This window comes from Lineus longissimus, chromosome 4, assembly GCF_910592395.1.
Source record: "Lineus longissimus chromosome 4, tnLinLong1.2, whole genome shotgun sequence".
In the NCBI taxonomy this organism is placed as follows: Eukaryota; Metazoa; Nemertea; class Pilidiophora; order Heteronemertea; family Lineidae; genus Lineus; species Lineus longissimus.
Window position 1 is genome coordinate 22,636,546 of NC_088311.1, and position 25,484 is coordinate 22,662,029.

General features: G+C 41.5%; 1 protein-coding gene across 1 annotated transcript; it reads left to right on the forward strand.

Annotated features, from left to right (window-relative positions):
* The first annotated feature begins 15,391 nt into the window (after positions 1 to 15,391).
* On the forward strand, positions 15,392 to 21,667 carry LOC135486371 (protein jagged-1b-like). Its single transcript, XM_064769120.1, has 14 exons — positions 15,392 to 15,687; positions 16,242 to 16,399; positions 16,735 to 16,825; positions 17,046 to 17,134; positions 17,462 to 17,583; positions 17,925 to 17,957; positions 18,164 to 18,259; positions 18,778 to 18,894; positions 19,175 to 19,252; positions 19,563 to 19,586; positions 19,925 to 20,050; positions 20,283 to 20,435; positions 20,849 to 20,977; positions 21,190 to 21,667. The coding sequence occupies exons 1-14, from the start codon at positions 15,514 to 15,516 to the stop codon at positions 21,324 to 21,326; spliced, it is 1,527 nt and encodes a 508-aa protein (XP_064625190.1). The 5' UTR covers positions 15,392 to 15,513; the 3' UTR covers positions 21,327 to 21,667.
* The last annotated feature ends 3,817 nt before the right edge of the window (positions 21,668 to 25,484 follow it).

Consider the following 25,484-nt stretch of genomic DNA (forward strand, 5'->3'; position numbering starts at 1 on the left):
ACCTTAATACTTCTGGGTTTTTTACCACATAATCGTATAAAATATAAGTTTCTGTACCGAAATGTCCATTAATTATTCAATAAAACAAGGTTTATTACAAAAACAACCTAGTTTATTAAAAAAAACTAAGTTTATTACTAATAAACCTAGTTTTTTTTAAAAACCTGGTTTATTAGAAAACTTACATTTTTAAACCTCGATCCTACCTACATTGAGTTATCTGGGATGAGGTTAGGGTCTCACTAACTAGCTTACAGAGTGCAGTGCAGTGCAGCATTAGTACCACGTGGTGCCGAGGTTGCCCATTCTCGTCCCGATAACATCGCGGATTTGTGTACATGGGGCGAGGTAGAAAATACAAGTTTCTCGATAGAAAGTAGGTTTTTGCACGCCGTTTGTCCAGTTATTCAAAACAACCTACATTTTTACAATAAAACCAGGTTTTATTGCAAAAAACTAAGTTGTTTTGTATAAAACCAAGTTTTTTACGTAAAAAGGCAGGTTTATTAGCCATTTGTCCAGTTATTGTTAATAAACCAAGATTCTTTGCTATAAAACTAGGTTTATTACCACTGGATGAAAAACTTACATTTTAGGGAATAAAACAAAGTTTTTTGTTAAACTTGACATTTGTGGATAGAAACAAGGTTTATTAGGTAAAAACTTGGTTTTATTAAAGAAACTCGGTTTATTAGCTAATAAACAAGGTTGTTTTAAAAAATCCTATATTTTTTTCCAAATAAACTTAGTTTATTAGGTAAAACACCAGGTTTTTTGAATAAAACTAGGTTTTTTTAATTACTGGACACTCCGCTTGCCATATACCATCCTCGGCACCCAGTGGTTTTCCATATGCTCCAGCTCTCGCTATTACAAACCCCTGGGGAAATCCATGCCCTTCAGCCGGATTGTAGCGGTAGAAAAAAAAGCGCCCAATCAGAGCGTCGGTTGTATTTGAGTCTCGGAAATTCGTAAACCACGGACCCAGGAATTAATGCTCTCAGATGCACTATCAATTGTATAGTCTTTTGCGCCATAGGGCTCGGGTCCGAGGTAGGTTAGTTAAATTTCAAAGATGGCCATGAAACGCGTATTTTCATTAGCTGCTATTTTTAGAACATCCGGGTATTTATGAAAATTCTGAATTTTTCAGTGCTGTTCCTTCGTATTGCGCGCACCCCGCTGCAAATTTATTTCATTACATAATTAAAACACAATTACACGTCTACACAATGTTTAACAGCATAGAATCGATGAAGTATAAAACGATTTAACGATAGGATTATCTTAAACTTTATTCATATACATTTTATTGTCATATAAAACACTATATATACATACATTACGCACAGTGTATCAGGTTATCAGAACAGCCACCCTTCGCTGTCGATTCTAATGGATTTTCTCAGGGTTTTGTATGGGACGTAGGAGTATCAAAAACCTGAAGCTCAGGATGGCCATATACGTGAGGGTGGAGCTAAAATGAAGGCGAAAACCGAGGCGCAGGCAAAATGACCGCTTCACCCGAGTGATATTTGGTGAGACAACTTAAAACCGACAATTATCAATTTCTATTCTTACAAACCTGATATATTTCAGGTATTATCAATCGAGAATCTGATTCTTATACACATACCAAAGAAAGAGGTTTTCATATTCCTACGTTTGTGGGGAGGTTAGCAATACATTTGAATAGGCGAAACATGAATAGGCGAAACAGGAATTAGGCGAAACAGGAATAGACGAAACAGGAATTAGGCGAAACAGGAATTAGGCGAAACAGGAATAGACGAAACAGGAATTAGGCGAAACAGGAAGTAGGCGAATCAGGAATAGGCGAATAAGGAATTAGGCGAAATAGAATAGGCTGAAACAGGAATAGGCGGAACAGGAATAGGCGAAACAGGAACACACCGAATAGTAGCACTGCAAACAGTACCATATCACTACCATATAGTGATATAATATTAAACCTTAACTAAGGCGGCCATTTCGAATCGTTCATCAGAGAATGTCCATCACAAGGTTCGGTGGCATTCCAACGCCTGTACTCCTGTCCACCAACATGTAATCAAGAATACTCTTGAATCATTGTACTAGCATGGAATAACCTGGCAACTCTACGACGAAAAGGACAAATCCCTGGATGCAAAAAAACCGTACCAAACCTTAACACATCTCAAAAAACTCTCAACTACGATGTCTTCAATTCTATTGCTCATGTCTTTTTCCGACAAATGATTAAGCTTTTCGAAACCTGCCTCATATCACAACCAACATTAGACCCGTCTCCCAACTTTCTTCTCGATCATTATGACCAATGTTTGATAATATTCTCTGAGTGTCAGTTCCCACCAAACTGCACCATCTCCTCCCACCCTCTCTTTCGCCCATCAAAATGACAATAGTGCTCATCCTATTATGATATGACACCTCGGTGATTAGACCAATTAGTCTCCTCCTTTGATATGAGATCTTGGGCTGCCAGGCATCGCCACAACAAGGCGTGGTTTCGGTTACCAGATTTCTATCGAACCTAATTAGCTGGCTTCCTTCATCGGTAAAATTTGAAGAATGGGTTTCTGTGCGTTTTCTTAGTATTATGATCAACTTCTTACTGATGACGCAAGTCTCACTACGACCTCCAAACATTTAACTGATGGCTTCCATCATTGGTAATACACATACATGTAATTTAAATCGTCTGGCGGGATTTTTGTTCGTCTACTTTTTCTTCTTCTTTATATTCGTTTTCGCTTCTTCTTCTTCGGCATCTAGTGATGATAGGCCTCACCACGGCCTCTTGTTGGTGCCAAGAATTTGACCCCCGAAGTGACGGAAAATGTGTTCTCAGCGCTTCTGTTATCTATAAACCATATCTAAATACAATTTCTACTTCCCTCGCAAAAGATGTGGCCGCCAAGGAACAAAATGGCCGCAGAAGAAATGGAACTACGACATGCACTTCATGATGAACTTCATCAGTTTATCACCGATCTAAAACATACAAAATTAACGTATTCCTTGCTAACAATTCTCTCACCTTTTCTCTCATTTTGTAATCAGGTTCCTTTTCAAACATCGATCAAGGATTTGCCGAAACAGTTTTTTTTTCTTCTCAATACCACCCTTGTCTTCTTTGGCAAACTTGACTCCATCGCGGCTGCAATTCCAGCCAGAGTCATCACATCCATTTGATCTCGCAATCCATCTGCCCAAGGGCCGGGTTATTTAGTCTGTTTGGAGTTGTGGAAAAAGGATCCTCTTTTCTGGTTGGGTAACATGTGCCCAGGTTCCTTTCGCACTAGTGTAGTCACCTGTCCAAAGTTTAGCGAACTAAGCGTAATTGTTCTGAGTTGAGAATAAAAATCCCACATTTCTCAACTTGTAATTTGGTGAATCATTTGGTTATCAAAAGGTGTCAACTAACATTTCCGTGATTGAGAAAATTGATAGAATTTTGTCAGGAAATTAAAAACTGGAAACTTCGGTAATGTTAAACACTGTCAAACTCCATATTGTTTCACATAATTTAATTATCGTTGTTTTATGAAATTTTGTCAATTTTGTTTCTTTCGCGGAAAAAAATGCCTAATATGATAAAAGTTGTAGAATAATTAGATTTCTGCCAGAAAATCTAATTAATAATCAGCACACAAAATTGACGTGAGAGATTAGTCATAATTGGAGGAGAAAACTATGGCTAATTAGAGACCCGGATAAAAATGATGACTGACAATTCTAGTTCTGCGACTGACGGCATTACGTGTGGTGATATAAATGTTGTGTTTAGTTTATATTTTCAGTGAGGTTTTTTTTACAGGAAGTTTTAATTCACAAGATAGTTCTCGTTTTAAACATGAGAAGTTTGACCCTGAATACGATCCGTAATCTTCAAAAAATTGAATATGATCTTATGTAAAAATGTAAGCGGGAAGGTCGAAAGTCCTTGAATACAATCTGAATAAGGGTATTTATGCAATCCCCCCTTCCCCTCAAGTCAGGGCAGGAATTCGAAGGTTAACCTGGTATTCGATCCCTTGACTGTTGCTCTCAGGCAAAACGTAAAGACCTCAGAGAAAACTAAAAGGTAGCATATTACAAACCCAAGGCCGTTCGAAATGATAGAAGAATTCCAATTTAAAAAGTGTCCTTGAAAAAAGTGCTCGGGGCTAGAAAGACACTTTCGAAAGCTTGCTATCGGACGCGTCGAATCACGGACTTCCATATTTGGTGTCTGCGGAATTCAATGAGTATTCTTATAGACAGACAATGGTATGGTATCAGCAATGACTTTATGATATATTTATTAGTATAAGCAGAATCTTGCTATGACTATTCTGAAAAGATTGACAATGGTATCAGCAATGACATAACAATACCTTAGTATCAGCAGAATCTTTCTGTGACTATTCTGAATAGACTAGGAAATATCCGTACTCTGTACGGAGCTGTGGGCCAGTAGCCTTTCCCTGTATCTATGCCCAATCGTAGCTCCCGAAGGCCAAGAAAATATACTGTATTGCTAAACTTCATGGTCACTCCACATATTTTGGGCCATTGTTATCAGCAGTACCAACAGTAGGCCTACATATCGCGTTGGATGTTAGGCTCGACCATGCATATATGCATACTTTAAAAAAAAGGAAAAGAAACACTCACTTCATATGCGTATATATATGTATATTTACGTTTGACCGAAAAGGAAATTTGATCATAATATACTGTAATTGATTGCTTTGCGCTAGCTTACCGCCGTAAAAGGCGGTTTCGTATTTTCGTCATCTCGAATAACGTATGCCCTTTGTTGAATCTGATATGGTTTGTTCTTTTTATATAATGTGTAGCATTGTTGTACGTTCACCACGACCTTTGACAACAGTAGACCATTAGTTGGTATCGGTGTCAGGAGTCGACTGCAGGGATTCATCGAATCAGACCGGACTTTGTTGACTGAACACGGACTGACATTACTTTGCATCTCAACAATTCTGAACGCTGAAGAAGAAGAAGAATCGGACACAATGATCAATGCCAGTTTCTTCTCGGATCTAGCCATCGTGCACATTAGAGAGAAGGAAATTAGCGAAATTACAAATTACATGTATGTCGTTTATCGTTAGCAATACGCAAGCAACTTAGAACACAGGCCACTGGATCAAGTGTCAGTAAGGTGGTTAAACAGTGTAAAAGGGTTCAAGCAGAAGAGGGAGCAAGCAATCCAAAGTAGAGTCTCGAAGAGACCGAAAGGTAGGAAACTTCCACTTCACAACGTCTCCCCCTGTACATTATGTAGTGCATTGATGTACAGGGGGCGAACCTAAGTGGTTTCCTCTGTGGATTCCTTCACCTTCACCTTCTTCTACCTTAACCCTTCATGGACATTTTACAATCTTAACCCCTCACTGACCCCTTCAGTGGCTTGTGCTTTGAATTATATATAACAGGATAGTTATTATGGATGGAACAAACAGGCCTTTGAATCCACCCGAGGACAAAGGAATATTAGCCGTTATAACACACATTATGTCCTTTCATGTCGCTATCATCGTTCTCTGTTTCGGGTATTTCGGCAACTCTCTTGCAATCCTTACAATGACCGTCAATAGAGGGTCGTCCGTCGCAGCGTTTCATTTCCGGGCGTTGGCTGTTGCCGACCTAGTCGCGTCTACTGTAATGATACAACAAATCGTCCTTATCTCGGCTCCGGAGTGGCTGATTCCGTGGGGACAAGGGTTCTGCACGGAGTACTGGTTCACTGGCTACTTTGCATACGGATTCGCCTATTGGTGCCTCGCAACCCTGACCGTTGACCGCGTCGTGGCGGTCTGCTTTCCAATGAAGGTTGTCGTATGGTGTACGATGAGGCGAGCACGCTTACTGCTGGGTGCAAATGTGACCGGTCATTGTGTTCTGTATGCCTTAAACTTATGGAGAGATTTTCATCCACCCGATCCAAATAATCCGTCTCACTTTGCGATGTGTCAGGTACCATATGTACTTCCCTCCTGGTTCCCTATTTTTGAGGAAGTGAAATATCAGTTTTTCGATGTGTACCTTCCCCCTCTTGTTGTCCTCACAGGAAACATCTGTATCATTCATACGCTTCGAAAAAACAAACGAACAATGAGTAACGCGAAGAGAAACAGCGAAAGCGGCGATGCTGGTATGACAGCCATGCTGATAAGTGTATCTATCACCTTTATCATCCTAGCAGCACCATACCCATTGGATTTCATATACTGGGAGGTGTACAATCCAAACCACAGCTCTCCGGGCTGGAGGAGCCTAAGTTACGCTACATCGAGTGTCATGGCGCAGGTCAATTCCTCTATAAATTTTTACATCTATCTTTTGTCAAGTTCTCAGTTCAGGAAAGATTTCAAATGTATATTTCATACTGCTTTTCGTATGATGATGACATGACGGCAGTAATGAACTTGACTCTCTAATCGTCCATCAAATTCACGAGAAATACATTGTATCTGGGACTAAATTACCGTGTGCTTCTGTTAATTGATTGGGCTTCACTCATACTGATCTCAGATCGAGCATCGAGATTCCCCTTCCTCCTCAATGGCAATATGACATCAAACAACAACAACGATACAAGTTGGTGTAAAATTCGGTTGTCAACAGACCATGGTATGATCTATTTGGATTATCATGCAGGACAACTGACCAACTGGCTTCGCCAACAACACCATCAGGTTGGTCACGGCCTGACTATCGGATTGGCCAACTTTGGTCACATGACTGATGGGAATGGGAGTGAACGGGTTGCTAACGGTTATGTCATTGGTTTCAAGTGATCATTCTGCACCAGGTGAAAGCATTACAGGGTGTTCGTCGTTTTCCACCAACTTTCTTCCCTTTGGAGATATTTGTCTTTCTGACAAATGATTCAGAGGGGAAGTTTACAGCCAGAGCGATCCACCACCAGATCGTCTTCTGATACTGAAAAGTTGATAACATTTCAGCACAACAATATGTCATTAGTTGCATCAGTACGCAAAATGGCGCGCATTATTAGAGATTGCCCCATCCCCTCTTTTGCAATATTTATGAGAACGACGACAGCACAGAGCGGTTCTGGATCTCGTCCACTCCATCTGTGCTAAACATGCTGAACTGATGTTGGGTGACTTGTCGCTGTTCGAACTTGATATTCGCTCCGATCGGAGGACATTAGCACAACCATGATGCTGGTATTGGCCCCCACAGATTTAATATAGGCAAACCTCTTTTTTTTAAACTATCCCTGCGTCGTCCCATTTTTTCAAACCGCACTGGATGGGTTCTTGGACGGGTTCTTTACACGGCGTCCTGGCGTCTATGCACCCCTGGTTCCAGGAGACCGTGCATGGTACTATGTGACCTATGTTAGACTAGGCTCAGTCTGTGTGTTCCAGTTTGGGAGTATCTTATATACTCCTTAAAAAGATCAAAAATCACATCGAACATGAAATAGCAATAACCATCGCGAACATTTCTGAAAAAATATGATTTCGCGATATTTTATTTTGGCGCTGCAAATTTTTCTTTCGGTATTCCAATTAAAAACCTCTTTTTGCGATTTTGATTTTCGGCGAGAATCTAGGTTATTCGCGAAAATAAGACGCCCGCGAAAATTTAGCTGTTAGTATTATTGCTCTCAATTATGTATACAGAAAAACTATGTCAAAATACAATATACTATTTAATATTATCACAAGAGAGTAATAAAAAAATTAACTCTATTCACGCATACATCTTACAGAATCTACTCTCATGCACTCCTTCAAAATATTATGAGCCCAAAATCATAATTTAGAATTAATCTGATGAGCACAACTCCACCTGCCGTTTCATTTTTTCCCCAAGGTTTGGAAAAAAGTGCGTTTTGGTCCATTCACTGCAGGTAGGTGTTAATGGAGCGGACCATGAAAGAGTTTTTAGATATACATGTAGATGAAGAATGGTCCAACCCTCATATGGAAATTTGACTTTGACCATCACTGAGTGATTGCATCGGCACCAGGTACAAGAAATATTTCAATCAGTGATGCCGTGACAATCAAAATAACGTGACATGTCAAGGCAAAGTCTATTCTACTATACCCCGCGCTGGGTCCCCCTTATATCAATGATATCGTCTAAACGCTTCCTAAGCACTGGATCCCCAACGAGTGCCTTATCGGCTGACAAAATATCACAGTCATATTTCGTAAATTTGAATTCTTCATTCCAGTCAGAACCCGAAACAACAAAGAACTGGGGGCCATGCTTTGTAACCTGACCACAAAATCGGTTGATATCATTATTCACTTCTTTAAAACGATCCAGTTCTTCCTGAAAGTTTTCCTCATTCGAAATATCGTGTAAAAGCTTTCGTTTAAAATGGTCATAAAACAAGTGGTCAATATTGTTCCAATCTCGAGACCTTCTCTTCAGTCGTTTGGAATATATCACTGTTTTTTTTCCGCTTGAGTTCAAGCGCAAGAACACGACATCACGCATTGGCCAGCACATTCGTCGCTTTAGCAGGAGCATCGACTCCGTGAGGTATTCTGTCAAAAAAACCAGGTCAAAGACACCATCAATATGTTTGAGGTATCTCTTTGCGACATCCATGGACGCATTTTGTGGGAATCCCAGGCTAAAGGCCATGAAACTCCTTGTCCACGAAAACTGCACGTGCCCTTGTTTTTTGACGAAGAAGTGTTTAGCCGCAGGATTAGCATAGAATTTATATATCTGGAAATAGAAAATATGCACCATTACTGTTTACTAGAAAGACATCAATGCATCTGACACTCACTAAATGCCCGGGTTGAATCTGACTGTGAAGACATAGGCGGGACAAGGATTTCAAGGCGGGGAGGGGGGCAGAAAACCATTTGCGCCACGCGAGTGCACGCTGAGTTCAGACTTGCCTCACCCCGCAAGAGCGGGAAAATAAAGCGCTAACCCGATTACTCACTTCAAGCTGAGCTGACCTGTTAGGACTGAATGAATAGCTATACTATTTCTATGAACACATAAAGCAATAAAACAGACCTTTTGCTGGTATGGTGCCTTGAAGCGAGGGATGTATCCAATAGCTGATCGAAGTTGGTCCAGTGGTTCCCTCATCACAGCTAGATAGGCTGTATCCCGTGGCATCACACTCTTCCAAGTCTTAAGGTTAAAGTGTTGATGGCGGTAAACAGCTTCCAGTGGTACTCCCCTACGCTTCATGTCTTCAACGCGGTATATGTGTTTTGGCAGAACCAGGTCGGGAAATCCTAAGTCTTTTGAAAAGATTGTAGGTGGAGCATCTGGTTGAGGGAGAGCCATGGTTAGATTATTATCCAGTGCATATCTTCTAAAAACGCTTGCAACTGTGCTTGATGAGCATTTGTGGACTTTGACGAAGACGAAATGTTTCTTTGGACGACATGTCGGAACTTCGGCGGACTTCGCGCTGCCAGATATCCATTCTATGAGAGACCTATCTTTGATGGAGCTGCTAGACCTGAGCGAGGTATCTCCGATTATCAAATCGTTTTTAATGTGGTTTCCCATATGTTCACTGCAACAAAAGATAACAGAAGCATCAAAAGATGACGAACCCACCATCTGCTTCTAACTGCATTAAGTAGATATCTATTTTTCTTAAATGTTTACAATTTTTAATCCGGGTACCATGTATTTCATTAATGCACCTTGTAAATTTTGTTGGTCGAATAAATATTCATATTCATATTCATATTCATACCATAGAATATATATGCCTTACCTGCTCGAGTCCACCCACCTTTCACCGACAACAGTTAGTATGACGATAGTGCTGACAAGGCAAATGAATAAGATGAATATCCGTCGCATCCTCGACATGCTAAATCGAGACATCATGGTTTCCTACTAAATGCTTTCTTAGGCATTACCACCAACATTCATTTTCTAGACCACGGAATCATGCTCTAGCAGGGATCCGACTTGTGACCAGGACAAGTTGAGGCCCTCAGTTCGCCTACATTCAAGCACTGGTAGCTTACGAGTAGCTCTGCAAAGCTTTTCTTTCAAGGATTATCACAGGTCTAGGCCTATTAATCAGACTAGTGCATGTTTTTAACTCTCAAATACATATTTGGAGAGGTATTGAAAAAATATTTGCTGTGGCAAGTCTACAGATATAAAGAAATTATTTGATGAAAAAATTAATTTCGAATTTTGCTAATTTGGTAATAGGGCGCGTGTTTTGAGATTTTTCTGCCAGTTGGCTGAAAAGAGTGGAAATATCAATGTCTGTCTAATTTGTCGATTATCAAAAAATTTCCGTGGTCAACTACCAGTTTACTTTTCACCATTTACTTGCCCGACTGTCCGGAATATCATATCAAAATTTCAGATTAACAACCCCACGCAGTATTTGAAGCGTCGCGGTCAAACATTGACAATTGAACTGCTAAAAGGCTTAAAAAATCAATGGTGGTCTTGCCTCAGCCTACTAAAAAAACCGCAAATCTGCCAGATAAGCCAACTACCAGAAAGTATTTTTCGATAATCCGTTATTTGGTCGAGACTAACAGCCTGTGATAATAGGCCTACCAACCAAGAGACAGAAAACATGCATCCCAGCTTGAAATAAAAATGCCAATGAAGTAAAAATTTGCGTTGAATCCACTATCTATATTCATTTCCAGTCAAGAAGAATTGGTACTGTACATTTAAGAGCCAATGCATACACCCACCCCACTAGCACACGTAATGCACGTGCTAGGGAGAGAAGGGCGTTTACAAGGTATCCGCAAAGCGCAATTATACATCGGCGCCCACTGGACCGAGTTGATGGGTTGTCTCAGGAACTTGCTAGAAATTTCGGGTTTTGGAAACCTGCGAGAAGTGTTCATCATCGCGATCGAAAACGACGTTCCTCTTTATTGTAAGGCGATTCCTGCCGATAAAACGTTAGGGGGCGTTATAGTGAGCGTTCTCTCCTTGACCATCTTCTGTAACCAGTTACATGCACCTCTCTGGTGTAAATACTCCACAATCGAACGATGGTAAAACACTTTTTCTTCCGGGACATTGATTACTGTTGCACCAAAATGTTTATTGTTTGAAGCACCGCGCAGCTATTGTTTCAATCATCTCCTTTCGCAGGCGTTTGCACGCCAAAGTATACAAGAACGAATTGAGACAATAATTCATGTATTCAAATAATACCGAAATGTTGAGAAACAGTCGCTGCAATTGTTGTTTTCCTTCAGAGATTTCTCCTCTAAATGCAGACCAAAAAACCGAATCGAGTTTACCCGTCAGTTGCAGAGCTATGAAGGCACTGGTCACTAAAATAGTAGCCAACGTGATCGAGGCGTCGTCTGATGAAGTTGACGATTTATTCAACGCCGTGTTCTTTTTACTTCGATAAACGGCAGCTAGGACACCAGTGTTGAAAATTACCATCAATATGATGGGAAGATAAGCTGCCGTTATTGCGAAACTGAGTTCGAATACATTATCCCATGGTTCGTCGAAGTGATATGGGCACAACCAATATTTGAATTTTTCTTGAAAACTTCGGGTCAGGTTGACGAGGCCCATGATGAGACCGTACAGAAATATGACTGCCGCGGTGACTCTTGCTCTTCGTATTGTACAGATTGTTGCTGCTCTAAGCGGCCACGTTAGTGCCAGAAAGCGGTCGAATGACATCACGACAAGGGTCAATGGGGACAGTACCATGCCTATGACGAGGGCAACGAAATAGAAAATACAGTACGATTCTTTTATGTCGATGTCGTTGAAGAGTTCTGGCGCCATCACCAAAAGATACCGCAGGAACATTCTCCCAAAGATGTAGAAGCTGTCAAAGACGGCCATGCAGCGCATGTAGAAACACGTGGTGCTTTTTTCGTACTTTTTCTGATTCATGAGGAGAAAGCTGAGAAAGTTGCCGATGAGGCCAAGAACGATGAGAATCGGAGGAATTGGGACAGTCAAGATGTAAATGGATATATCCACGCCGTACTTCAGGGAGCTCCCGACATTGTTATCAATCTGTGTAGAATTCGTTGCAACTGATGAGAGAGACTTCGGATTTCTCGTCATCATGTCCATCGTGAATAGGCTCCTGATTAGTTTACATGATACTGAGGGCAGTCATTATAGTAAATGTTTTGAAATGCTTCCACATTTTTCACCAACCCAAGCGATCATGTCTGCAGAATTCAAAACGAGGCTTTATTGGCGCATAGTGCATTTACACTTGACCATAATGTATTTGAAGACGTATTTGAAATGAGAGTATGGTATAAAGAGGGCACTATCATTATGATAGCATCAGCAGCCAAACTTATTGGCCACCAGCACTGGTGGTGACTATAAGTAGGATACGTCACTTACCTTGTTGGCGTTATTTTCCGTCCCCAGGTACGCTACCACCCGGGGAAAAGCAAAGCTTTTGAAATAGACAACTCGTTCCTGAAGACATATATAAGGATTTTTCGTCATTCATATAGTTTATGCATCATTTAGTTACATGTGAAATGTTGTGCCTATGGAAGGGTTTAAATCCAGCATTGACGACATTCCGCATGTAAAAATGTACAGAGGATTTTCGCGCAAGGACGGAATCTGGTAACGTCGGAAGCTGGTGTGACATAGCCAACGGACATCACCTGCCACCCACAATGCATGCTCGATGGAAATTTAACTCGTGCATACTCTCTGTCCACTCTCAGCAGGATGTGGATGCAGTATGTGCATACACCTCACGTACATGCTGTGTGTACATCGCATGTTATATGATGTATGTAAATTGCTACAGCCACCGCATGTACGCGAATTCACTTACGAATGCCTTGTCAACGCCACATTATTGTCCTTCGGCAATATCGACAAAGTATGCAACAAAACCTATTCGTACAGTGCAACCTTTGACAAATCGTGTTTGGTTTTGAGGCAAGGATAAAAAAAACCTTAAAAGTAATCTGATCAGTAGTTAACCCTCCAGAACCCCAAACGATGCGGACTTATCAACATTCATGAATGGACTCTGGTCAGTGTCGATCTTAAACCAGGCTCATGTTATTCCGCCTTTTATACCCATGATGAAATAGAATATTGTACTTTCATTCAATACAAAAGCTTACATAATGTTTTTTTAACATTTGTCTCATATTTTGATATATTACACCAAGAATCGCATTCTGAACACCTGATCAATTCGGTCAATAGTACATGTAGGTTGATTTTTTTCTGGCAGATTAAAAATGGCTGTTATCGTAATAGGTAAGGTGCTTACGGCATGTACATGAACTGTACATGAACTCACATGAAGTGAAACTTCTCTTAAAAAAGAAGAAATTCCGTTTCAAATGGCTCGGTTATGGTTTGTTTGGCCCGATTCTGGCAAAGTGAATGTTGTACTCAACAACTTGTTTAACTTGCACGTTCTCCAAGCGCCATTTCTTTCGTGCAACTGCTACCGAACTGGGTGATGGTTGTCGCACCAAAAACGGTGAGGGTAGACTCTCTGGGCAGTCCATTGCGTCATCCTAATTGGGTCTCCTTATGTAAGGAACGAGGCCGGTCTACTGCGTCCGGAGTGTACGTGAGGGTGGAGCTAAAATGCAGGCAATAACCGAGGCGGCAGTTAAGAGTTTGGGTAAAATGACCGCTTCACCCGAGTGATATTTGGTGAGACAACGTAAAACCGATAACTATCAATTTCTATTCTCACAAACCTGATATATTTCAGGTATCATCAATCGAGAATCTGATTCTTATACACATACCAAAGTAAGAGGTTATGGTCAAACTCGCTGTGGTCAAAAGGAGGCTGATACATAATCCATTATAAAACATTGTAACCAAGGTGTTTTAGAATTTATCGCCGGCGCCAACTTTCATGTCGGCATGCACAGAATGGTTTAATTTCCCCTTTAAACGCAACAATTAACTTCTAGGAAATTGTACAGTGTAATAACGGTCCAGGATGAGTCTAGGTTGTAATGATGACGGGGCATAATCATTATTTCTTATAGTTACATTAATTGTTGCCGGACCAAATGCGGTGAATGAAAAAGGACAATATTTACGGCGCGGAGTGCCCTTCCAAAACTAACAACCTATTGAGAGTGCACATTAGTATACATGTACGTCAATAATTTAGTATCACGATTGCGAATAAGGTGTGGAACATTTGTTCGGTGAATGGTGAAGATATAGGCATCATGTCCGGCGCTAAATTAAAGTGTTTGCCATTCATCATACAGAACGATGCCGAAAGAAGGACAGCAGTCCTGACATTCTGCTTCACACCATAATTTGTTTGTTCGCATTTCGAAGGCGCCATGACACTTGTACATGGGATAGGCGTTCGCGTTGGCGTTTCGTGGGATTTGCGAAAACTCGCTGTAAAGGATGCGCTAAAATCTAATGGGGATACGGCTTTCTGCGTATTGTCAAACATTTTGTTACTTCAATGGCTAATAACCACAGTTCCACCTATCCAAAATCCCCGGGTTTTTCGACACTCGTGTCTTCGCCGTGTGTAAGAAAAACCCGGCGAGCGCTTCCATCTACATGTATAAAATCAGCATAAGGTATTGTTAGTCGATCCGGCGACAGGCGCCGCTGCAGTTAATACCTTTCCTGTGTTTTGTAAATGTTGGAGGTTTGTTGACACTTTTTACGCATGCGCCGTAGGGACAGCAATCACTGAAGTCGAACGCGCCATCTTTCGCCGTGCTGAGGAACTACAGATTGCCGTGTTTCTTGCGCTTCCACCTTTTAGAAAACCCCGTGTCAAACCCGTGTTTAAATTAGACAATGGGGGTGCACGGGTCTATTTAAGTACGGCAATTCAAAGGTGGAAGCACAAAAAACACGGGGATTTACTAGGTGGAAGCGCAACTATTGATAACACACGTGGATCAATTTCATGTGGTCAAATCTAGTTTGTGCGAGAATTTGGAAATATCAAGGGGGTTCATTGCTTAGTGAACGACTTGGAGCCTTTTGAAAGTTCCTTCAAGACGCAAAGCAGATAAAAACTTCGTATTCTGAATAGAAATCGTGAAAATTTAGTGTTTTTCGAATAAAGCGGCGAAAAATTTGTACAGTACCATGAAGTCCCTTTAACTGCGCATCTGACTGAATGACCTTGTCACCTTTTATGACTATTGACTCAATGACATGTTGTAGCTAGCAGGCTATTTGTACAGCTACAGTAATAGGAAAAGCTATTGTAAACATTTATGCTAATAATCGAGATGGTAGTAATAACTAGCAAGTAGTGGAATAAATATGCCATCAACTTAACAACACTATACGAAAGGCAATTTGCAAGTCAGCAAATTCATGATGAGTAAGTATAAATGGAAACGCATCATACTACTTAGTCTTCCCAATAAAACCCGACCACTCACCGTACCAGCATCACTCCAGCGACCAAGACAAGGCCAACCTCTCACAAAACATAGATCCCAATTTCCTTTTTTAAAGCTCTCCATTTTTATAAACAACGAGGCGCTATTTTCTATCATGAGGATAGTTTTGATGCTGGGTTTGGTAACCCTCGTTCTGGGCCAGAGCCAGGAAAGAGGCTTCTCGAAGACGGAGAAGCAGTTGATGCTGGATTTATTCAACTTCTTTCGCAATAAAGTTGCCCTTGGAAAGGAGCCGAGGCAGCCCGCTTCTAGATACATGTTGGCCATGGTATGTTTGTTTTTACTCATCCAAAGTACATTGTATTCTATATTTTGCTTTTGATTTCTTTTAATTTAATCGCATTACTGAATATTGTTTTATATGATTGAATTTTGTTCCATCGGCACATTTACGAAAGTCAAACTGACTGGTTAACAGTCTGCTGACACTGTGTTCAATGTTGAGGTAAACACAGTCGAATCTTCGGGACCAACAAACTCGTTCCGGTACAAGACGAATTGAGTGTCGAAAGTATCAAGAAATGATCTTTCTTTCAAAGACAAAGCCAACAAGCTTCAGAGATGTGTTGCTTTTGCGGGGAAGGGATGGCGGGGGGGGGGGGGGGAAATCCCGTGCCCGCTCCGTTATAGATGTCTTTAAAAATGTGTGATCATTATTTTGCCAAGAAGAGGCATTTTACCCCCGCCCCTCCGAAATGCTACATGATTGACCTACGGATATGATTGAAAAAAATGGATTGTGACTTACTCGGGCAAAAATATACACTCACTGGCATTTATTGCTTTGAGAGACCTGTTGATTTTTCCCCATTTTTCCTAAAGGAATATGATGACAGACTTCAAAAAACTGCCCAGGCCTGGGCGGACAAATGTAAGCCAGAACACAGTCATGGCGACCAGAGAAACATCGCACCCTTTGGTGAACTCGGAGAGAGCTTGAGTGGAGGTCCCATCATGGCCATCAAGAATGGATTTGAAAGGTACATGTACAGTGTAGGCAGGAACCTTTTATCGTTTCATCTTCTTACTTTTTATCATTTTATCTTGACCCATCAAGTGATCCATCGCAGGGCAGGAATGAAAAATTATACAATCCATGGCAACTGGAAGCCGAATTGAGCATTTGCATCGCAGCACTGGTTTCCAGGAGTGCTTTTTTGCATTACAGAATATTGCCCTATGCGTCATCATGGTTATCATATCATGGGTGCGCGTCCGCCTCAAGCAATGGTATTTACATGTGAACATGATACACGTATGTCATGCTAACTGCCGGTAGTCCTTTCATCAAATGCTCTCATTTCTCCAAACACAGGGCCTTCCTTACATGGTATGGTGAAGAACCCCACTATACATTTGATACACGTGCGTGTAAAGGCATACCAGCGTGTGGACATTATATGCAGGTAATTGAAAACAAGATAATTTGAATTTTTTAAAGGAAGTATTTTGCTGAGATTCCAAGGATGGGTCGTTTGTTACAACCAACGAATCTGCAAATATTAAGTAGCCGCGAAAATTTAGCTGTTAACTGTGCAACAACAATGCAAGCTAAACACTTAAAATCATACCAATCTTTACTCGCATCGACTTTTTTGCAATCATCCACGTTTTTAACGTTTTCAGATTGTTTGGGCAAACTCCACGAGGATGGGCTGTGGTTTCAACAGGTGTCCTGGAAAGGCACCAGTCATTTTCTGCCACTTTGGGCCCAGGTGAGAAATGTAGGACACTCTATTGAATCACATTTTCAGTCATGTATGATTGAAGATCTCACATTTCAGGCAATCCGAAGACTGTAACGTCTAAGCAATGATAGATTAGTATCTCCTTGGTCTAATGTTTAATCAACTGCTTCTACAGAGAAAGGTTTCGTTGTTCGTTCTTATCGATATCGTCATCGTGGAAGCGACACAAAAAAACCTTCATCACACAATACTTCTTTTAGCTATTCTTACCTTTTGTTGTCGTTTCTAACAAAATGTTCCTTGGAAGAGTTATCATTCTATTACATAAACATGGTTCTCCTTATCGAATTTAAGTGGAAACGCCCAATATTACAAGGATGCCAAGGTAATGTGGCCATACGTTAAAGGATCAGCATCAGACGCCTGTAAACATTGCCCTCAAGGATACGGATTCTGCATGGGAGACGCGCTCTGTGGTAAGTATCAAGCTAGTGACGATTCCGTGGAGTCCGTTTGGAGAGAAGTCAAATTGCTCATGATGACAATTTCAGTTTCAAAGTTTTATTGAACAGCACAATTTACCAAGATCTCCAACAATGATAGAAAAAATACGTAGTCAGAGTATTTAAAACCTGGCGCTGAAAAGAGAGCATTGAATTTTCAAAGATACAAGTCACGGGACCCCTAGAAGATGTACCTACTAAATGACAACTAGAACACCTGCAGCGCCCAAACCATGAGCACGCATTAGGGTTGAACTGAAAAAAGGAAAAATGTCTTCAGTATTAGGTATTCATGCCAAACATTTTTCTTTCAGCTTCAGCGGAGGAGTGCAGAGGTCAACAGTGCAGTATGTATCCCTCCGCTTTTTCACTTGAAAAATCTCTCAAATATCCACATGTGACTGGCCTGGCTGGCCATCGATACAGCACGGTTAGTCATAGTTCGCAAATGGAAAGAAGGGCTTCTTAATATCCGGCACCAATTATTCATCGTAAGAGTCCGCAGTGTGAGCTCGTCCTTAGTGCTATATTTCAATGTTCTTGTCATTTTCAGGGTGCACACTGACCTCTTGCAGTAATGGTGGACAGTTAGACAGCGGGTCCTGTAAATGCAAATGCCCGTCTGGCTGGGAGGGTGCCACCTGCAACGGTAAGCCGCTGCAGAAGGAGGAACACCAGCTTCCCTATGTGCGGTGGGCTGGTGTCCTCTGTCACCTCTGTGGTGGTGTTACCTACACTTGTGGAGTCTGGTAGAGCTTCAACAATGTGTACATTTCCTGTTAAGTACATCTCTGTGTACATCTGATCCAGCGTTCCTACCGGGAACTATCAGGTTCTACTGAATGCCAAGATGGCGCCCGGCCTACTCACACGAACATTGCTCAATCAATGTTTGCGTCTCAGTGTCCAGCCTGCCTTAGTAGCATCAGAGAGGGGCCCAGGTCAGACACAGGTCAAACAGCAGAGAGTATGTAGCTCCTTCAAAATTCTTTGATGGCTGGGCCACTACCGGGACCACCGATACGAATCTCACTTCTCGTTGATGATAAATAAATGTTGGGGATAACGCTGTTTTGAACACGTTTGAATTGAACAACCACCGTACTCCGGTCGATTGACAATATATATCTGATGAAATCTTTTAGACTTAACGATTATTCTTTACAGTCCGATGTGCAGATCACGATTCGAGGCTTTGTGCCGATGAACCAGGCTCATGTAAATACGACAGCGGGAGGAAGCAATGGGCACTAGAAGCTTGTAGAAAGTCTTGTGGATTCTGTGGTAAGCACTTTTCACAGCGATAGCTGAATCTACTGTGAGAGTCTTATTCAGAAGTTTCCAAGTGCTTGTTGCTGGGCTGTTGTTGTAAAATGTTTGCTGGGGACGTCCTTTCTATCAAAGGTTTCAACATGGATTATAAAACAGACTTCTACCCTGCGTCAGAGGCGATTTAAAACTTCAGAAGTGTTGGACTTCTGTGCGTATTCTCCTGAGCTAGATTTCATTTTCACCTGCCATCATGATCACACTTTGATATCACGCGTATATTCTACTCTTATAGGCGTATATAATGTCAAGAACATAGGGAACGCTCCAAACAAAGATGGCGTCATCTCAAGGGTTCTCAAGAAACAACCAGGTGGGTAAAAGCCGGTCCGATCGACAAATAATGGAGGTGCGCCCAAAAATCTTGTCATTCACAAAGTTGTGCTGGTCTATGTACAGGATTGCGTTAGTCAATCCACGAATTCATAGTCAGCTGATCATGATAAATCGAGGATTCATCACATTGGAATCAGATCCGTTCGTTTTACAAAACAAGTTGTCCACTAGCTACATGTAGCGTCAACTTAAATAACAGATCGATTTGAAAGGAAGCGCTTTGAGTAGGAATAAAAACCATGCACGATAGACTTTAAAACAATAACTTATGACAATTTACATTTCAGGTGGAATATTCAACCGAAAAAGAGGTAAGTGCTTCATGCTAAATTTTTTGTTCCTTTGAAATGAAAGGATGAACATACGGAAGATAAAAAACAGAATTAGTAATAGAACAGTTTTTCATTTCTTTGCTAATGGCACCCATTTTGGATTCTGGCGGCCATTTTGAATTTGACGTAATATCTAGCGTGACAGAAGGCTTTGCAATGATTTTCAAAAGATGAAAATGGAAATGGCCAAAATACCTTTAAAGGTGAACCTTGATTGGGAAAAAATGAGAGTTTTCCGCACTGGCTGGGATGTGTCTATGATAAAAACACCGTACTGACATTATCATGATTAAATCTTATGATTTTTTTTTCTTTAGGGAACTGCAAGGACGACAAAGGGGAAGAGATGTGCGGCGTGTGGGCTGACCAGGATAAGTGCAACGAAAGGACGGTCAGAGTAGCATGTAGAGGGACCTGTTTTGCCTGCGGAAGCTTACACAAGGGTTAGTGAAATATTGTCCGCCAGCGCTCCAAGTTTGTTAGCGACACCAGATTGTCCTATAGTCATGACGTCATGTTTCGGCTTTGTGTCTATTTCTTAGTTATTAGTCAGACCGGTCTGACTGAGATTGGTGGGACTAAAATACATAAATGTAGCATACTTCTCCTAGTCAGAAGTAGTAAATTCTGACTACGTTAGTACCTGGATTTGATCCTTCTATTAAAAATTTTCAGGCAAATGCAAGGACCGTATCGATGCGAAAAAATGCAAGTATTATGCAGACCACGGCTGGTGCGAGGATAAGAAATATAAGAACATGTTGGCGAAGGATTGCGCGAGCACCTGTAACATGTGTGGCGAGTACATCCCAGTCAAGACAGGGGGAAGTAAGTACGAACATGTCACTCACATCACATCACATCAGGCGTTTTAACTGCGTCCTGATGCGTATTTCACGTTCTGCATGTACATGTACGTCTCTAAACAATAAGTGTCTACGGGAAATATAGTACGGACGTTCACTATACACTATTCATTTCCTCAAAGCTACAATGAATAAGAAAAGAATAAAATACATAACGGGAAATTACCGGGATGGAAGAACATACGCATTGCTACCACACGCTGTCGGAGCTGAGACTCCCGGTTCCTCCCAGAGTTAAATTTTTAGCTGACACGCTGCAATCCTCGAATACTCTGGGCGGACGAAACACTTTGAGTGTAAGTTGTATGACAAGTCGGACTCGAAATTAAAGTTTACATGAAAATTAATCTCAAAAACATACTGCTCCTGTTTCAGAGCAGAAGTGTAAAAACCTTCTCGGTGATGATGTCGCCTGCGCCAGGTATAAGGAACAGTACGGTTATTGTGAGAAGAGGACAGAGTGGATGCGAGTCAACTGTGCCGCCACCTGTAACATCTGCCCGGGTAAGTTATTCCAAAGATCTGTTCCATCGAAATCACAGGAACTATTCTCCAAACCGGTCGAGTATCTAGAGCATTTACTCTCGTTACGGAGCTTAGCATAACCATCCCAACGGACTATTTAGTAACGTCATCAGAGGAACATCACAATTTAATCAGATTTCGAAATCAAGATCAGATACATTTATTGTCAATTTCTTCCTATTTACTTCCAGATCTAAAAAAAGGTAACTGTAAGAACATTGCGGACGACACCCGTTGTGATAAGTACGCAGCCCGTGGGATGTGCAAGGGAGATAGGGGTGCCTGGACGCGGGAGAACTGTCCATCCTCATGCAACACATGTCCTTGATCAGACAAACACTTGACCGATCACAGTGGACATCAGAAGCTGTTTTATAGTTTGACGCTTTGTACAAAATACTTACTGGGATTTCAGAATCGCAGAGGGGAAAATACCTCTCACTTTTTCATCAGGCTTAGAGTTTAGACATTTCAGTACAAGCAGTAACTAGTCTTTCATCACCCATTTGGTTGGGAGAAATAAGACAACACCCTGGCTTGCGGCCTCGGGCGATATCACATTTATCCATATTTGCCTCGACAAAGGGCTACATCTGATAATCATGTTGTTGTCCTGCAAACACGGTGGTGAAAACATACTGTTGCAATACATGTACATGTATATCAAAACCTATGGCTTTTCTTCACTATCTTTATCATCACATGCCGCGGATGGAGCACAGGGTGGGTGTCAAATAGATACACCAGCCCTTGTCACTCTATGGTCGTGGGTTTGTCACATCGATCATGGGTCGGTCGGTTTACCCAAAGTAAGAGCGGCTTTCCCCGGTCCTGCAGTATGCAGCAGTCAGTCTAGCTCTACTGGAGTGAGTCAATGGTAACCATGCCCAGGCTGTCGACACAACTTCCCTCAGTACAGTTTTCCATTGACAAGGCGTTCCCAATCTTATAACAATTTGCCACGAGATGGCGCAGAAGAGTTGTTCCGCAATTTTTAACAGTTAGCCAAAAAGGCACGAGATGTCGCGACAGAGGTGTCAGGAGGTGGGCCCAATACGCAATTTTTATACCTGTTTAATTAATTCTGATTGCAGCTATTCATGCTCACCTACCTAATCCCCACACCCGTTTAAGTAATTCTGACTGTGGCTATTCATGCTGACCTACCTAATTCCCATATCCGTTTTAGCAATTCTGACTGTGACTATTCATGTTCATCTGCTAGATATGTATTTGTGCTCCTAGTGTGGCATTGATTTCTCGATCACCAAAACAAGTTCACATGTACGCCTGACAGGTGTCTCCACTACTGCACTCAATAGGCTCTTCGACCCCGCCTGGTGTATATCGCTTCTGAGTGAGGGTTTCTCCTCAGTGTTGACGTATAGGAACGCTGAAAGATCGGATATTGCGATTTTCAAGTTGCTGTTTACTTTTTACACCGAATATTAAACTTTTAATGCAAGCTGCATGGAATTTTCGGCAAAAAAGCTAACATCGTTCATATTGTAGTGTAGGCCGAATTTTACCAACTCAGTACAGATACTTATAGGTCTAGCAGGTATCGGGTTTTGATAACCCTTAAACTTTAGAATGGTTTTTTCACGACCACCGGATAAAACGTATACGGTTGACAACAAATATTGAAGGTGGTTAATGTCATGAACTGAAGCTAATAATTTACCGGTAGTAATGTCAATACAGTCCGTGTATGATATCACTTCAAGTCCAACAATGAAATGCATACACACTGCACAATGAATACAGAACAACACCCTCAGTAATGTTCTGGTCCATTGAAATTATTGTCATCTTTACGAATAACGAAAGAGAAGCCGTTGTATTACGTCTTTCGTTCATTTCGGCTCCGAGGCGGATCTATCATGCATTTCGAGAAGGATCCTGACGAACCAGGCTTTTGTATCAGATTTTTCTGAAGATATTAGAAGAAAGTCTTTGGAAAACATATGTGGTCGAGATGTTCGGATCCGGAATATCTTGTTTCCAGGGCCTGGTCAACTACCTGTATATTGATTAAGTTTCAAGAGTGTAAAGTGATACGTGGGGACCGTCAATAGGAGATTCCACTTGGGCTCAACTGCCACCTGGATTCGAAGAGAATATCGGCGAACCCGGCCGTCATCACAACCGAGATGTTCCATTCTGCATTGTACTTGTTGTAAAACTAGAGTAGTTTTAAAGAGCACTTGATCGAAATGTTGAAAGAGGGGCCATGTGCAGAAAAAAGATACGTTCGATTTTCTGTTTCCACCTGGACACGGAGATTCAACGTTATCTGATTTTTTTAAATGGCACATTTGTTTACATGCGTGTTCTCGATATTTTCAAACCCGAACTTTCTTTATCTACAAGTATAAATGTGTATTCATGCTCTCATTGAAATCTCTCGAAAATTGATAAGTACTGACAATGTAATTCTGACTGCCATCATCGCCTGCTTAATACCCATACCCGCTTCAACTCCCACAGTTGTCTATGATATTCACCTACTAAATTCTGTACCCGTTTAATCAACTTTGACTGCATTCATTTATGTTCGCCAACATAATTCCCATCCCCGTTTAATTAATTCTGACCGCAATTATTAATGTCACAGATCCAAGTTTCTGATTTTGTACTGAGCTTCATCCCTGCTCCGTATTTTCATCGGTTAATCTTCGATGCCCAATACAAATCTATTCACATAGCGGGTAACGGTAATCTGTCTCAACGTGATTTAATTGTGTTTACAAGTACACGTAAGTTGTACTTTTCGATGGCTTTTCTAACTTTTTAAACTCTCAACCAACAATGCGTGTGGTTGCACGATCATTTGTCCCGATGGCCTCTGCCCAGCCGCCACAGGCAGTCCACAAGTGCACACCTTTATTTTAATGTCATCCTGTGTCTCTTTTGTAAAATTCGATGCGTCTTCAAACCGTTTTAAACATTTATTGACGACACGGTTGGTTCTCAGGGTCCGGAACGTCCTCAGGTGTTTTGGACCGTTGTGTGCGTTGTGACAGCTCGACTGAGACCGCACCAGTGATTAGGCCCTTTAAAACCGACCCAGGTGCGCTCCAGACTTGCTGGCGTCGCCGGTTTACACAAGAAGTCGTGTGTAAACATTGTAAGACGAATTCCATAGCATTATTCACGGCTCAAAGTGGTTTTGTACACACAATGACAATTGAGATTGTGTCGCAGGATTTGATTGGTTAAAGCCGTCTCAGGTTGACACCCGATGAATGAGATGTTGGTGGTTTTACGACTGTGTCGGTATGTCTGCGGTTTGGCTCAACAACGTTGAACATGTGAAGGTGGAGCGATGCCGAGGACACGACGTGGTCTGGCTGGGACAAACTCACCCTTGCGTAAAATCGTAGACGCTTATCTTACCTTTGGTCACTTAATTTGATTTGTATTATTTTTATCAAGATCGCACTGATTTTCTGGTGGCCACTGATGCTTGGTCAGCAGGAACTGAGTGGTCATAGCCGTGATGTCCACTTGAGACAAACCGGACATGGCTTTTTGACAGAGCACTGACATTATCAAGTACTTAGCACCAGGTCAATGTGTTCTTTTGACTTTTGCTTTCGACGAGTTTCGGTTTTACTGGTTTTGCTGCAAAGGGCTTCACTGCAAGGGATGGCGCACGACACAAAACATATAGAATTTCAGGAAAAGAGTTTGTGTCTGTTAATAACACTGATGAGAGTGCTCGAAGAGATAGTATCAATGGTGTATCGAATGTATTAGATATATACTACTTTAAAACAAATATTGAGAAGATTCGATGCTGAAGTCCCTCCTTTTGAAAAATTTTCTGAAATAATTTTCGTGCCGTTTGCCACGGATAAACCTGGAGATCATAACAGGCAGTGCTAGTGAGATCTACGGGGAGGAGGAGTCCGCCAAACACTAAAATTGATGTATTTTGCCTCTTTATCTGGCATGTCATGTATAAATATACGCCGGCTTTACGTCTCCTGCAAAGACTGAGGACGCAGAAGTCGAAGCAGAATGACCTATCCAAGAACGCACACTCATGCTACGTCATGTGAATGTGATGCGTCCGGTCATGTGAGGTATGGAAGGATGCAGCAGTCGAAGTAAAGATATCTGTCCAAGAACACACACTTATACCAGTACAAGTGCCAAGTGATGTGATGCGTCCGGCCGCGTCGGGTATCGAAGCCGAGTGCGACTAAACATAACGCGATTTGACAGGATTACAAATTATCATGACACGAGGTTCGACCCGGAAGTTGTCAAAATAAAGTCAATATTGATCGAGGCAGCGGCTAAATCCACTACCTAGGGCGTTGTGTTGGACATACAAGGGTGGGTCCGATGATGGATGCAGGATAACGTATAGGCATGTGCATTTTTTACCATCACGGTTTAAGAGATTTAACCATTTTTCACTTTTCACATGAAGATGAGTACGAAGGGTTTATTCATGTACATGGAAGCTAGAGGG

Bases quoted from the DNA above. Each gene is read 5' to 3' on its own strand.
- LOC135486371 (XM_064769120.1), top strand. From the start codon at position 15,514: ATGAGGATAGTTTTGATGCTGGGTTTGGTAACCCTCGTTCTGGGCCAG. The intron at 17,958-18,163 runs GTATGTATCCCT...TGTCATTTTCAG, and splicing joins GTGCAGAGGTCAACAGTGCA to GGTGCACACTGACCTCTTGC. The intron at 19,253-19,562 runs GTGGGTAAAAGC...TTTACATTTCAG, and splicing joins GGTTCTCAAGAAACAACCAG to GTGGAATATTCAACCGAAAA.